The sequence below is a fragment of the Paralichthys olivaceus genome, chromosome 1, assembly GCF_024713975.1.
Source record: "Paralichthys olivaceus isolate ysfri-2021 chromosome 1, ASM2471397v2, whole genome shotgun sequence".
NCBI classification, from domain to species: Eukaryota; Metazoa; Chordata; class Actinopteri; order Pleuronectiformes; family Paralichthyidae; genus Paralichthys; species Paralichthys olivaceus.
The window spans coordinates 1,733,176-1,745,639 of NC_091093.1; the positions used below are offsets into that span (position 1 = coordinate 1,733,176).

The 12,464-nt window shown below is 40.5% G+C and overlaps 2 protein-coding genes across 4 annotated transcripts; both read right to left on the reverse strand.

Moving 5' to 3' along the window:
- Nucleotides 1-1,423: 1,423 nt before the first annotated feature.
- Nucleotides 1,424-5,246, reverse strand: LOC138411249 (hatching enzyme 1.2-like). The gene is made up of 8 exons (XM_069530793.1): nt 5,163-5,246; nt 4,569-4,638; nt 4,291-4,446; nt 3,167-3,287; nt 2,902-3,080; nt 2,513-2,594; nt 2,274-2,398; nt 1,424-1,497 (listed from the first exon to the last, which is right to left on the reverse strand). Coding segments are annotated over exons 1-8 (813 nt in total). The 5' UTR covers nt 5,241-5,246; the 3' UTR covers nt 1,424-1,495.
- A 2,077-nt stretch (nt 5,247-7,323) lies between these two features.
- LOC138405261 (zinc finger MYM-type protein 1-like) lies at nt 7,324-11,931 on the reverse strand. Of its 3 annotated transcripts, XM_069513713.1 has the most exons (3): nt 8,165-11,931; nt 7,966-8,022; nt 7,324-7,832 (listed from the first exon to the last, which is right to left on the reverse strand). In XM_069513713.1, the coding sequence occupies exon 1, from the start codon at nt 10,889-10,891 to the stop codon at nt 9,410-9,412; it is 1,482 nt and encodes a 493-aa protein (XP_069369814.1). In that variant the 5' UTR covers nt 10,892-11,931; the 3' UTR covers nt 7,324-7,832; nt 7,966-8,022; nt 8,165-9,409. The 3 variants fall into 3 exon arrangements, with proteins under 3 accessions (XP_069369814.1, XP_069369336.1, XP_069368917.1); XM_069513235.1 differs by having other exon boundaries at nt 7,324-8,022; XM_069512816.1 differs by having other exon boundaries at nt 7,966-11,931.
- Between the last annotated feature and the right edge of the window lie 533 nt (nt 11,932-12,464).

The following is a 12,464-nucleotide window of genomic DNA, read 5'->3' on the forward strand; positions in this document are numbered from 1 at the left end:
TAGTCAACCTCTGCACCTCCCACAGCATACAACCTCATGATGATGATTAAAATAATCAATGGTGGAAAAAAATAAACAACTAAAAAAACATCATATGACTGTTTAATTGCACTGATTATTATTGAACAATGTGTGTATTAATACACTTCATCAAGTTATTTAAATCCTTATCTATATGGGTCCCATTAAGCCAATTTATAATTTGAGACAGAACGATATCTGTTTTTTGGGGAATGAGTCAGAAACAAATTGTGGTGTAGATTCAAATCTGGTTACATGAATCACTACATGATTGCTACTACATGGTTTAATTGTGTTAATACAACTATACTGTAGGCAGCAAAAAAAAAAAAAAAGTCGAGGAAACATACAACATCTGTGCTATCTACGACTACCAGCAACTACTTTGTGTAAGTGTAAAGATAGTTTGATAATTCCTGCTAGGGTCCAGTCTAAATACTACAGAAATACTTGTCCTTAAATGGCCTTGGGCTGTATGCACTTTATGAATTCTGTATGTGTGTGAATGACTTCACCTGGCTTACAGTGCAGGCCTCTTACCCGATGTCAACTAGGATTGGCTCCAGCCACCCTTAAAGGGTGAGAGGTATAGATCATAAATGGATCGATGTAATGTGTTGATTGGATATGTAAAGTATAATATCTGAAAATTAATTTTATTAGTTTTAGTTGACAAGCCTGCAGTATTAGTGCATTTGAACTGAATGTGAATTCTGAATTCAATGTTGTGCATTCTGCCACATTGTGAATTGGAAACATTAGACCATAAGTAAGCTTTTTTAAAAGAAGTAGAGGATATGTGTTTTGAAACCATTTTTTAATCCCTCACAGAGATATCATTTTATAGTGGAAATGTAAAAAATGTCTTGGGTATTTTGTAAATCGAGTACACGGAATCACAAAAGCCAATAAAAAAAAAACACCTTCAAACATTTCTGCAATTAAAAAAATAAATAAAGCACTACACTAGTATGTCCTTCAGGGTGGTCTTCAGTTGGATATTTGTCAGGTCACAGTCAGGGTAAAGGATTCACAGATAGCTGTTATGTGTTATTGTTGACAAGCATCATGGCAAAAGACAAGACACCTAGGAGCAGAATGCCCCACCTCCCAAAAGAAATGGAGAAATGACAAAGATAAGCCAATGTGGCCATTTTGCTTGGACAACCTAAATTCCCATGAGAAGTCTTGTTTTCAGATCACAACCCCTTTGTGTTTTTGATCAAATTAAAATATTTCCCTCTGAATTTCATCTATCAACCTGAGATAATGTCAACATTTAATGTGACATCATGCTAGAATGTTATGTTATGATTGAATAGATGATTGAATGAATGTGCCTCATTTACTTAAAGTAAACAAAGAGGATGCAATGAAAGAATGAAGGGAGTCTGCTGTCATTCAGTCACAATACATTTATTGGATGATGATTGAATGTTGTGCTGGTGTGTACAGGTCTACATCTGGGCAGGCTTCCTGTGAAACAAAAAAGCAGAGGCAAGAAGTGACGTTTTAATTCCGCTGCGTAGATCACGTGATTTTATTTAAAGCACTCCAACACCGCTGTCAGCTCTTATCTTATATTGTGGGAACTGTTGGGTTTCTCTATATTTAGATTTTAAGGTCCTGACCTTCTATGTAAAGTGCCTTGAGATAATGTATATTATGATTTGGCGCTATACAAATAAAATTGAATTGAATTGAATTATCGCCACAAACTCTTGGAATCCCTCGCCCGCAGTGAATCCAGCGGGGATTCCCTGCTGTGTTCTCACATCAACTTCTCCTCGATTTCTAAGGACTTTATTCTCTGAGGTCAGGCAGATAAAGTCTGTAGAAACATGCAGAGCGTCTCACTCAGACATTTGTGTTCCCACATGCACCTCCTCTGGAGAAAATACGGAGGATCTGCAGAGTCTAGTGCATGTGTGAGACACACAGCCAGGACATCAATGTTAAAATGGAACGATCTGGATTGATGTGTTTTATAAGAGTCTCCCCTCCTTATCCACCAAGTGTTCTAACACTTACACAAATTATCTTAATCAAAACTTTGGTTATTGTAAAAAAGCTTGGAAAGGGTTCGAAGTTGCACCTTTATGAAAAGACCTGGAACAAAAAAGCGTTCTCCTGTGGACAAGACAAAGAACCCTTTATGGTTCTACTCAGCACTTTTAGTCCTAAGAGCGTGCAACATGTTGAAGAGTATTCAACAAAAACTGGAGAGTGGCACTACGCATGTGTACACTCACAGCACTTGTAGAGCGTGTTGAGCCTGGCGATGTCATTGCGGCTCATCTCCTTGGCATTGCCAAAGGACACATTGGAGTTAGGGATTGGGACCATGGTGGGTTGGTTGTTCTTAGAGAAGGCATACCTACAACAAGACAGCAGCAGTTAGGTAGTTACACAGCATGTGCTACACAAACACACAAACACACATATGTATGATAAAACATTAGAGGGCTGAAGCTCAGCCAGTTCTTCTCACTTGTGGTACTGCATGACAGAGTTGTAATCGTAGGGAGTGCCCTGGTTGAGGGTGGCAATCTTCCTGAAGTTGTGCTCCATTCCTAAAAATGAAAAGGGATAATCTTGTTAGAAACCTGAAGTCAAACAATGTGCATCAGTTTCATGTATGATTAGGATTGTGTCAAAGTTTGTAGCTGTAAGTTTCCCTTCAAAGGACGACTCTTTTCTTCACCTGCCTAATATTTCTCAATCTCATGTTTCTTTGACCTGATTGTACAATACCACAGTGTATACTTGGCAGCATTGTCTATCATCAGTGTTGCTTACCAGTTATTTATTCATGAAGTGTACATTATATCTGAGTTTATTTGATCTTTCGCCATTGGGGAAAATGAATAACTCCATTACCAGACTGAACATTGTGCAGCTGGACTCTGATGTGGTTGTCCCTGTCAGAGCGGGTTTGTTCATGGTTGAATCCCAGAGCATGGAGCAGCTCATGCTGGACGGTTCCATGGTAAAGGCATCCGCTACGGGACAGAGACACCACCTGCTTACCACCACGACGTCCAACATAAGAGTAGCAGCTAGACAGGATGAGACATAAGTTGAAGATCAGTGATGTTTGACCACAGCTTTCAAGGCAAACTCTTCAATTATATCAATTTCTTACCCATTCTGAGACTCAATGCTTAGCCAGTCACGGTCGCTGCTTCTGCTGGGCCTAAAGCGGATGCAGGAGAAGGAGGAGAAGGATTCCAGTCCACGGGTGATGATGGCCTTCTCTCGGGAGGCTGTGGTACCGCACAGCATTATGTTTTTTTTAACATCCCACAGCACAGAGAAACAGAGGAACATGTTAGCAACAATATATATACATATATATATATATATATATATATATACATACACACACACAGTATTAGGCTTTTATAAGCTATGTGGAATTTATGCTTGGCTGTAATGGAAGCATTTCATGTTTCACTTGAATTCAGAATGGATTAAGACTAATGTGCAGGGTTTGGTGTCATTTGGGCTTTTTCTGATACTGGTACTAAATTGTTTCTTTTGAAAAGGTTCAGGTGACTTTATAAGAGTGGATATGCTAGAGCTAATTGGAAGATGAAATTATATATATTAAATATTCTTTATAGTATAGTTAACTTATTATTAAAATAAAATAAATAAGTCCAAAACTCTTGTATGTACAAATGTACTTAACATAGTTACATTCTAAATAAAACCCAACCCAACTAAATTAAGTAGGCAATGTGCTGACAGAACCATGCATGTGCTATGATGTTTATGTTGCCTTTAAGCAGGGCAACTATTTCAGTACATAGCTCATGGAAATCTGCATTCTGATTCGGTCCACGGTCCAGTAGGTAATATTATATTCTAATATATTGAGAAAACTTTGGGTGGGTATTTCATTATTAGGGTGTTCATATTTGGGCCAATAAGGTATATGAGTAAAGTTGTTGAGCACAGACCAAAGATTCAAGGATGTTGTCAAAAATATACCTAAGAATGCTGTTTGGACAATTGCTTAGCACTTTAATTCACAGTTTTTCATTAATCCTTATTCAATTTGATTTTATCCTGACTGTCGTTTGGATTTTAAATAATCCGTCTTTAAAAATGTAGTCATTCAAGTCATGACTCCAGAGGACAAGAGTGATGCTAAACATGAGTTCACAGGCAAATTGGCAGCCAACATGCTGGTTTGATCACTCAAACCTTTTGACACCAGCGACCACCTGCAGTTTGACTCACAGGTTTTTATCTGATACTCACAGAAGTGATTAGTGATGTAATAAGGAATGTAGACCTTCCCGTCACTCCACTTGCCCCACATGCAGCCTCGGCTGGTGCAGGGGTCAGCATTTTTCTCTGCCTCGCTGCCAATGGCAATGTCTCCTCCAATCAGGATGGGATCATTGTTGGAGCGGACTAAAACACATCATATAACATAATCGATTATTTAAATACCTGTTAAGGTATCACTAATAAATTATGAGTTGAAGAAATGTAAGCATCAACAGTCTACATGAAACTCATCAGCTCACACTCACTCAGATTATTGTTGGCTCTCTCTAGAAGTTCAGAGACTGAAAGATCCCCTGAGTCCACTTCTGTAATCTCCTGTGCTCAATGAAATCAGCAGCAGCAACACAATTTTATTTTGCAGAAAAATACACCAGTCCTTATACAGTACATATCAATACAATAGGTCTGATTGTACATACCTGCCTGCAAGTAGGAAAGAAGAAACAAACATGTTGAGTTATTAGAAAAACAATATGGAATTACAATCAAAAGACGTACTCAGCCAAATAACCAAAAAATTGTCTCAAATTAAAAATAATAAAGATGGGAGGTTAAGAGATGCCAACTTAGCATAATAGAACCTAAGTTTATTGTACAGTTAAACAACAGTCTACAGATGCAAAAAGGCCACTCTGTGTCAAAAATATTCAGCTTTCACTTAAAATAAAGACTTAACCTCAAATAAGAGAATTAACAACTTTTTTGTGACTGACAGATGACAGACTTCTTCTGTGACACAGGAGGCCTATCATGGTTGAGACTAACTAAAAAACAATATGTAGCTTTAAACAATTTATAACATGTATACTGTGATTAAATGGGCCTTTGTACGGTCTTACCTCATTGCTGGCCCAACAGCAGGCAGACAGAAGCAGTAGAGTTAGAGCTGAGATCGTTAAACCAGACATGATAGACATCCCAGCAGACCTGCAGGGAAAAGACAGCATTGAGCTAGTTTCTCCTCAGTGTAAAAACTGAATCAAAACCAAACAATCAAACTTTGATTCAGGTGTAGACATTAGCAGCCTAGCTCACCTATGATCCTCTATGTGGACTTGTGTATCTGTAGTTTGGCTCCAGGCTTTTATAGATGTTCAGGTTTGTTGGTTGGACCAAATATGGATTATCTGAGTCCAGTAAAACGTGTAGTGTCAGCAGAGCTGGCACGCTTATCAGTCTCATTACATTTAAACAGATATGAGACAGAAATACCCCCAAAGCATTATCAGTGGGAAAACAGACGTTTGTTGCATTTTCCATCATAACAGGTGGAATTAATGGAGAAAGTCACTGATGTCCTCAATTTTATCTCAATTTCCATGGGGTGCCCTTATTTAATATGTAATTAGTGTGATGAGTGTTCAGTTCTCAGTTGATCTGAGGTATTTCATACTTTATTAATGAAACCATATTTATGTGCTTAAATTAAAAAGATAACGATATAGTTTGACACGTCAGCTTTACAAAATAATAGCAACATATGTACAATGTGATGAAGCACAGCTTATTTCCATTTTTCCACCTCTTGTAAAAGGACAAATTCAAAGGAGAACTAAATAATCTAAGGCAGTCTTTTACAAAACTACAAAATGAATTGCTATTTGATCCATGGCTCATTCCATTAAGAATGCTGAACTGGATACAATTTGTAAATTTAAAATTTTACCAGGATTAAAAAGGGACTAGTTCTCACAGGTGTGTTTTTTTACGTGGACAGAAAAATAATTATCAACCACAATCTTACATTTGATCACAAACATGAAAATAATCTGCTATAGGTTACTCTGAATTCCTGAATTTTTATCTTTTTTCTGATTATACAAAACAGTTCAAATCTTGTTGAGTTTAATGCTGTTACATTACTTTAATCTTTCCAGGTTAAGATATGTACATGTAGTGGCACACAGAAACAGACGGACAGGGTTAAGACATGTGAATATGCTACTTTAATCAGTTTTAGCATTTATCCAGCTTCCTAGAAGTTTATAATGCAAGTGAAAATTTGGTGATTAGGACAGCCTGAAGCAATTTCAGTTTGGGTCTCCCCATCTGCTCCTGAATAAGAGCAAGTTTCTCCTTTAAAGACAAAAAATAAGTCATGTTATTGTGACATGCAGAAATATAAAAACAAATAATACATTAACAGATTAAATGAATTAAAGAATAACCTTTGCAGTTGTGCTGCTTCTGAAATATCCCACCAGATTCCTTGCCTTCGAACGAATTGTGGACAGGACTGGGTTCTGATCAAGAGCCTTTTTTACAATGAGATTGAGAATGAATGGGCAATGCAAATGGCACGTCGGATCACTACCACATGCAATGATGTTGGCTGCACCATCACCAGGCAAGTTGTTTTTGAAATTATCCCCCATTCCTCCATGAGGGACGTCATCACATTAGCCAAATTGACTGCACCTGACTGCAGACCGGTGTTTTTATCTATATAATGACACGTCACAGCCAGGTATGCATCCATGTTAATGGATGTCCACATATCTGCGGTCAAGGTGACTGCTGCAATATTCTGCACTCCAGCTTTGGCTTTGCTTTTCTCACTCTGGTATTTCTCCTCCACCATTGCCTTTACAGCCTAAAGAAAAGGAAGAAAATAAAAGAAGAAATAATAACCACTGTGTGAAATTCAATAGTGTTCGCATGCTCATGCTTCCATCGTCACCAAACACACCTTTCTTGTTGGGAGGACGTAGGTTGGATCCAGTTTGGCCAAAAACGTCCTAAATCCTGTGTCCTTTACTATGCTGAATGGCTGGGTGTCTTTCACAATCATTGCCACCAAGGCCTCATCCAGCTCCTTCTTTCTGGTCCCTGGGAGAAAAAGTGACAAGTTTTTTTAAATATAGTATTAGTTCTGTCGACATTATTACAGGTGATTAGGAAATATGTCATGAAAAGTATTTTTTAATTGCCACATTTACCCCACATGCTTTGCATGAAAATAATGGGGTAAATGCAGGGCTGGACTGGGAGAACAAAACGGCCCGGGCATTTTTTGGCTCAGACCGGCCCACATAATTAGCGGAGCACATCTGCCATTAAATTGACGTAACTTATGTCTTCTAAATGTACAAACATTCTGGCCTAGTGGAAAAGGTGCACAATTTAACTAAAAAAACTCTCTTTCAGGTACCAAAAAAACACCAGGAAATGTGCAGTGACTTCACACTCAATTGTTTATTTAAAATGAATCTATAAATTTGTCATGATAGCTGGCAGAAAACCTGGACGTTGAGAGAAGAGAGCCTCTGGCAGCTGCCGATGAATTGGCCTTATCTGCTCTCTTCAGTCCAATCAGCTCCTTGGACAGAGAGAGGGGGGGGCACATACCCACTCTGATGTTAGGCACATACAACATCAGATTTTTAACGCTTTTATGTCGTGGTAATGTGGATATGTTTACTCACTTGGTGCATAGCCTTGTCTGCGCTCTTCAGTTCCAATCAGCTCTTTGGGCACACACACTACAGTCAATCAAACACTCATGAAACCTACAGATAGCCACACACACACACACACAGGGGGGGGGGGGGACATACCCACTCTGATGTTAGGCACATACAACATCAGATTTGTAACACTTTTATGTTGTGGTAATGTGTATATGTTTATATGTTTACTCACTTGGTGCATAGCCTTGTCTGTCTACACCGACTACAGTCCATCAAACACTCATGAAACCTACAGATAGACACACACACACACAGATAGAGAAGAGGAGGGGGTCGCATGCACACTTTGATGTTAAGCACATACAAGCTCATAAAAAATCTGGTTTGCAACAAGTTAATTATGTTCTGGTGAGGTGTAAATGTTTACTCACTTGGTGAATAGCTGACTTCACCGGAACCAACGCTCACAAACCCCGTCAATCCAGTAAGAACTATGTACATGTGAAGCCCTAGAGGGACAGGATTTCATAAAGAGGAAGACACAGAGAAGTGAGACTTGAATACATTACGTGTGTGTGTGTGTGTGTGTGCTTGTGTGCGTTTGTGTTTGAATCAGATTGATTTCTTCTCACTTACCCAGAAACCAAACGTCTGTCCATCTCCAAAAACAATCCTCACAATCCAATCTCACAATCCTGAAATGGAAACCCTAAAAACAGTAAATAACAGAAAAGGATGTAATGCATGTTAAAGGGGGGGAAAGGGAAAAAGTTTTAATTTCAAGCCAAACAATTACATTCATTTCCATAACTATAATACTTACTTTGTGAAAGCAAGTCGTCGCCACAACCTGAGACAGAGGCTTCCTAAAAGGAAAAAGAAGACAATCAACAATGAAAGTGTTATGCCTTTTATTCCTTACTATCAAGTTTAGGTAATTTTGAAGAGAAACAAAACTAAACTAATATTAAAAATATTGTCTTACTTTAGTAGAGTAGGAGCTTCCGAAGCAGTTCACTTTTTTCGGCCACTCTGTCTATGACACTGTCTGTGTCCAATCCCATGAGGATGTCCTTTTCTGTGGACATCAGCATGAAGGCCTCCAATTTACCAGCAGATAAGCTGCTCCTCAGCCTGCTCTTGATGAATTTCAAAGTTGAAAATGATCTTTCACAGGCTACCTGTGTCACTGAGAGTGTCAGCAGATATTTGTAGGACAGAGAAAGAAGAGGGTATGCGTCTGTGAGCAGGTTGAATCTGAGGAGAATCTGGTAGCAACACAGGGGGCAGTTTTTACATGAGGCACAGGCTTTGCTGACAATTTTCATCTCCTCTGGGTCTCCACCAGGTCCTTCCTCCACAGTACGGGATGTGTACTCATCTAGTGGTGGATGTTTCAGCATGTCCCACTGGCTTGCCAAGCTTTCAAGTTCAGATTGTAAATTTGATATGGTTGCCGAATTGTTAAATTTGATGAGACATCTGCTTAGGTCTTTCAGTGCAGACTCAGGAAGACCACTGGTTTTGATATCTGGGAAGTTTTGGGGGTCCAGAATTGAGAGGTCTGCATACAGATTGCTGTTATCGAGGAATCGTCTTTGCATGGCCTCAATAACGGTGTCCATAATTTGGTTATGGACTTTAACCTCATACGTCTTGCTTTGGTCATTGGAAGTTTAATCCTGGGCCATCTCTCCTGGCATGGACTTCTTCTTCTGTTGCCTCCTCTGCGGTAGTGAAACCTCCACCTCCATGCCCATCTCCTCATCCTGCTCCTCCAGCTTGTCATTTGCCCACTTCACAATACTCTCTGTTGCATCCTTGACTGTCTGGAAATCTCTTCCCATCTCCTTAAGGGCCTCTTGTGTGGACATCACCATCCTGTGGGCAGAGAGGATGTCCATCCCGCCTGTTTGGAGGTATTTGGATAGTGGGGTGGTCTTCTCAAATATCCGCAAGAATAATTGCGCGGTCAGGATGGTCTCGTGTCTGAGAAGGCCATCTTTGTATCCCCTTGCTTTGGATCTTACATTTGACTTCACTGTCGTCTGGTCTTGAATGGCTGAAAGGGTGCACAGAACATCAATGTAGAGACAGTCCTGCGGTTTCCCAAATGAGCCAAACACTTTCTCTAAGGCATCATGCTTTGCCCACCAGCGTGTCTCTCCAATGGGTGCTATGCGCTTGTGCCTGCTGCTGTGGCTTTCCTTCTCCCATACGTTCATTCTCTGATGAGATTCTCGGATGAACACAGCGATGTCATTCAGGAGATGAAAAAGAGATCCACTCTCTATCACAATTTCAGTGGTGTCAGAAAGAATGAGATTGAGCACATGAGAGTAGCACCACACATGGACATGGTGAGGAGATTGTGATGACAAGAGTGAAGAGAAGCCTCTGTATCTTCCCTGCATGTTGGCAGCTCCATCTGTGGCATTTCCGATGCAGAGGCTTTTGTCTAAGTTCAGACCATCAAGCACATCACTCAACAACTGAACAAAGGCCTCTCCTGTGGATGAACTGCACATTACCACAGCAACAAGCCTCTCGTTTACAGTCTCATTGACGTACCGAAGCACAACTGAGCACTGGTCTTGTGCTGTGATATCCTGTGTTGTGTCCAGTTGTAAAGTAAACATGCCGGCTTTTTGAATTTCCGTGCCGATGTTGTCTTTGATCATCTTAAGGATTGTGTCAATCACTGAGTTGACAGTCGATTTAGACAGCAGAGTGACAAGGGAACCCCTGCCTCTTGAGCCTGATGCAGATTCATGGAGCTTTTTGCTTTTATGAATTATGTCATTGAGATGTTCTTTCAATGCCACATCATATTTCCCCAGCAAAAGTATCATCTCCAAAAAGTTGCCATGATCAAGGCTGCTGTCCTCTAGAGTATAAGCAGCCTCATTGTCTTCGTGCCTGTAGCTTAGCCCCCTCTTTCCAATCACTCTGACCACTTCCACCACACGGTCTAACACCTGCCGTCTCTTCTTGATCTGCTCTCTATGAGCAGTTAGCTGTCTTCCTCTAAGCAGGCTGTTTATGTCAGATTTTGAGCAGTTTAGAAAATAAGCTTCAGCACAAGCTCTATGTGCCATGCTTTTTTCATGCTCTTCTGCTCTCTGGTGAGCATGTCTGCAGTCAGACATTCCAGACATTGCTAAAGGCCAAGCATACAAAACAAAATAAAGCAGGACGTTGATCACAGTATGTCAGCCACTTCCTGCTTGTACCTTCTTTGTTTGTGAAGACCTTTCCTATTGGGTTTGGAGCATCTTGCTTTGGATGGTGGTTCAAAAAAGTTTGCAGTGTAGCACGGTCTGGACGGCAAAAGTAGTCAACATCTGCCTCAACAGTCTTGCTTGACTAGAAAAGAACAGAGGGATCAATTATTAATTACAAATAATACAATACTTAAACTAAATATCCAAATGTATATTTATTTGTAGTAACATTAATGCTTAAATGTTATATTTTATTTGGAAATATCCAAATAAGTTATACTGTATTCATCTCCATTAAGTCATTTTAATATCTTTAAATTACCCATATTTAGAACACTGTAGGATATCTCTAAAATATGCCACGTTTTAAAAATGCAATTTTATAGACGTGTGTATCGTGGGGCTATGCTGTGTGCTTGCTTATCCTTCAGGCATGATAGCGTGCAGCATGACTATTCATCTAGCATTTTCATTAGCATATTAGCATAGCCGTTTGTCACAACTATTACGCATCATTTTCATATCGCTGCGGCTGGCTAAATTCAAATCCATCATCTAAACGTATTATCCTTATGTTAATAGCTGCTTACCTGGTGCACCGGCAGCGGCTCACTCAGTCCATGACCCTCGGATTCGGACTCATCATCTCCTCCTCCCTGTTCATGGCTAGTACTAGCGTCACCCTCTTCCACCATCTGTGCTGTCTCCATGGGTGGATCGCTACAGCTAGCCCCCTCGCCCTGTCCAATGGTGCTGGTGGTGCTTGATTCACCTGAGGTGGAGGGGGCTCCCGAAACACCTCCACTGAACATGTCTGTTATTTTAGAACATTTTCCGGCGTCTGCGGCTAGATTTTTGAGCCTTTTGGCCCTGAGCTTTTCAGCTCCACCTTTATGTTTACGCTTTGGTTTGTCCATTGCCGTCTTCCACTCTCGCAAACTCGCGGCCGAGGGCCGTCAACATGACATCGTGGGCCGCCGGTTTCAAAAAAAAAAAAAAAAGAACCGGGGGCGGCCGTCGGCCCTCGAGGGAAGTCGGCCCACCGGGAAAATGCTCGGTATGCCAGATTGCCAGTCCAGCCCTGGGTAAATGTGGCAATTAAAAAATATCGATTGTAGGAACATACTTTTCATGATTAATCTTCTTGCCTTGGAGGAAGATTAATTTTCCAGAAAGCAACAAGAAGGGGAGACTCTACAGGAGATGCAAAATGATATGCAAAATGCTGAGGTTCTGCCTCTAGATCAGTTCGTGGAGCATGTCCTTGATGGTGCCCTCCGTCAGGGGCTAAAACAGTTGGTGCGCAGGCAGGTTACTTGATGTCAGAGGAGAAGAAATAAGGTGGAAACGTGAGGGTGTGCCTTGTGGGGCGAGAGAAAGAAGTCATTCTGTCCCGTGTTCTGGGTGGTCCTGCAGGGATAGTTGTTTCACAGCAAGCATCAGAGATGAGGGAAATGTTAAAGCTTCAACAAGAGCAGTTGAGTCAGCTCACGCAAAGTTTCACCCT